This window comes from Anarrhichthys ocellatus, unplaced genomic scaffold (genome assembly GCF_004355925.1).
Source record: "Anarrhichthys ocellatus isolate YVR2014 unplaced genomic scaffold, GSC_Weel_1.0 scaffold6088, whole genome shotgun sequence".
Classification (NCBI taxonomy): Eukaryota; Metazoa; Chordata; class Actinopteri; order Perciformes; family Anarhichadidae; genus Anarrhichthys; species Anarrhichthys ocellatus.
The window spans coordinates 1-3,094 of NW_022286062.1; the positions used below are offsets into that span (position 1 = coordinate 1).

Sequence of the window (3,094 nt, forward strand, 5' to 3'; positions counted from 1 at the left end):
GTAATAAATCAAGAGAGAAGTAGAGTCATTTTCTCATAGACTTCTATTCAACCAGAGGAGTCGCCCCCTGCTGGACATGAAGTAGAATTCTGCATACAAGATAAAGAGTATTGTTGTCCGATGAGTAAAATCCATCTCTTTTACACCTGTACATATACATATATACATATACATACATATACAATTTCCCCACTTACTCCCAAGCATAAATATGTTGTCACTCCTTCATTTGTTCGGATGATTCCCCACATTAACCACAGGGAGCCCAGTTTGCCATTAATCATATGTGTCGCATGCTCTCCTGTGTTACTGTGCTCAGCTTTCTGCAGCTTTCATCATCAGCGTGGCGTCGCCTGCTGTGCAGATCTGTCTACAGCCTCTGAACTCTGTAAAAACAAATTAACTATTCTCCCAGTTCACACTCTGCATCAAACCCACTGCAATATGTTTCCATGAAGAGATATTAACAATGAAATAATAGTTTGAAGTCGTTTCACACTTCTTAATGGCAACGGGATATTTTCAGGGGACCAGATAGATTAAAGAGGTCTTAGAGCAGTGGTCGATATTAGATAGTGGTGGTGATGGGAACCGTTACATTAAACCCTGCCAGTGGCCTCTAGTGGCTTCAGCGTCCATTAAACCCGACAATAACCAAGTGCTGGATAGAACCAAACAGCATTTGTTTTTACTTTATTTTTAGGGCACTGATATACTGCAAAACAAACGCACTGTTTGTTCATCTACATGGTGATGTTTATACTATGCTGGGCTTTTACTGACGCCTACATGTTTCACACGTGTGCAGTTGGCACGTAAACGATTATACATTTGCCAAGACGGTTTCCAATGTGGCAACATGACTCACTTCTCACGGACCCTTTAAGCTTAGCTTTATAAGATTAGTGATGGCTCAACACATTAACAGAACGGCGCAATGGTTAATGTTAGTAGTCCCCCCCCCCCCCCCATGTGCTTTTTCCTACAATGACAAGTCAACAGCATGCTCTGGTTTATATGCCCAACAACCCCCAAAAAAGTGTCAGCACACATCTTTACCTCTCATGGAAATCTGCACACAATATTCAGTGTGTACGAGGTGAAGATTTGGCCTGAAAACAAGATGAAACGTCACAGAGTCACCAGAACCATAAGGAATCCACCGCATTCTACGTCGGGCAAAACCACGGATACGCTAAATGTCAAACTTCAAATGTCAAACCAGACTGTCCTCATACAGTGTTTGTAGCAACACCTACGACAATGAATGCGCTGCAAGTCATATATATCCTACAAAATCAATTCCTATGTACTCCACATAATCAGGAAGTATATTTGTTTCTGGCGACTGGGTTAAACTACATTTTGGAGTGTTGGACTGACCAACCGACAGCACCATACTCAGACCACACCAACTAACGTGGCAAAACTTTCACACATCACATCGCTTCAAAACATCAATATATCATAAAAACTCATAGAAACAGCATTCTCTAAGAGCAGCCCTCTCACTGGTGTTTATATCTGGATACAACACATTGCAAGTAAGTACAGAAAATGAAAATCTGAGCCATTACACTCTCAGAAATGACCGAAACCACAACAGCAGATACTGCCCGGCTCTGCCGACGCAGCATGGTTGAAGCTGAGTATCTCCTACTTACATCCCACCATCATCATGGCCACAGAGAAGATCTTCTCCCCGTCGCTGGTGGGGGCGATGTTGCCGAAGCCGATGGTGGTCAGGCTGGTCATGGTGAAATACAGCGAGGTGATGTACAGGGAGTCCTTGCCGGGGCCGCCCTCCCATCGGCCCAAGCCGCTGACGTTGTAGCGGTAAGGCGATCCGAGGCTGAGGGCCAGCTGGTAGAGCCAGCTGTCCCCCTTGATGGTGTTGGTGGCCTTGTCGATGACCTCGTAGTCTCCGATGCTGTACCTGTTGAGGACAACGTCTCAATCCGAGTACAAGACAGCAGAGCTTTGAGCAAACCGATGCATCTGGGTAAAAGTTTTAGTGAAACAAGCATTAAGATCCACTTGAAGAGCCGTTTGTTTACAGATCTTCTGATATCTTCCCTATTTATTCTATTGATTCAAAATATTTTACTTCAGCCAAGTCAAAGATTCATATTCTGTTCGATTCGAAAAAGTAAAGAGAAGTAAAACTGCAAAAATGACCGTAGACGCAGCAGAAATGCTTCTAAATGTTCTTGTTGCTGTTTAATGTTGGCGAGTATTGCACAATGAAGGAAGGATTTGAAAAATGGTGTTTGCTGTAGGACAGAAACAAATCAGCATATTACTCAATGTTGTATGAAGGAAACTCAACAAAGCAGCAGCAGATGTTTTGTAATGTACAGTACAGGTGGGCGGGGGGGAGGGAAGCAATGATTAGCATACAGAACCAATTAGGAACAGTTAGGAGGACGGGTAAACTCCCAGCAGGCACTTTTGAATTGGTGCTAAACTGTGAGGAAATGAGAGATCCAGAAGTGACAGTAAAAAACTGTTTACCAGATGCAGGCGAGCCAGTGAGCCACCAGTCCGAACACGCAGACCAGCAGCACCAGAACGGCAGCACCGTACTCCAGGTAGTGGTCCAGTTTCCTGGCGACCCGGCCCAGGCGCAGCAGGCGGACCACCTTCAGGGAGCTGAACAGACTGCTCATGCCCTGAGGGGAGAAAGGAGGGAGGGGAGGAGACAGAGGAGGGAGAAGGAGAGATGTGGGGGGTGGGTAGAGGATGAGTGAGAAACAATTACATTCCAGGTAAAACTCTGCTTTCTGTTGTGTGAAAAGTGAAGTTGGGCAACAAATGACGTTCCCACGCCCCGCCCCCTTCTAGTTCTGCACATACACTTTGTAAAAGGCCAATACACCGAAGGTAACTAGTAAATGTTGTGAAAATGCAGTGAATATTCATAACTATTTATACCTGCAGCAATGCTAATTTGCAACAGTTGCAGCACTTTGTCAATAAAAGGTTTGAATAGATTTCTGCAGGCAGAGGATCAACCAACAGGGATTTAGGCGGTTCATTCTGGTTCAGAAAAGTGAAGCCGATGCTTCATGTGTTAAAGCTGCATTCTCTCTAG

General features: G+C 44.6%; 1 protein-coding gene across 1 annotated transcript; it reads right to left on the reverse strand.

Annotated features, from left to right (window-relative positions):
• Positions 1-15: 15 nt before the first annotated feature.
• Positions 16-3,076, reverse strand: LOC116380087 (potassium voltage-gated channel subfamily H member 5-like). Its single transcript, XM_031842047.1, has 2 exons — positions 2,515-3,076; positions 16-1,936 (listed from the first exon to the last, which is right to left on the reverse strand). The coding sequence occupies exons 1-2, from the start codon at positions 2,667-2,669 to the stop codon at positions 1,657-1,659; spliced, it is 435 nt and encodes a 144-aa protein (XP_031697907.1). The 5' UTR covers positions 2,670-3,076; the 3' UTR covers positions 16-1,656.
• Between the last annotated feature and the right edge of the window lie 18 nt (positions 3,077-3,094).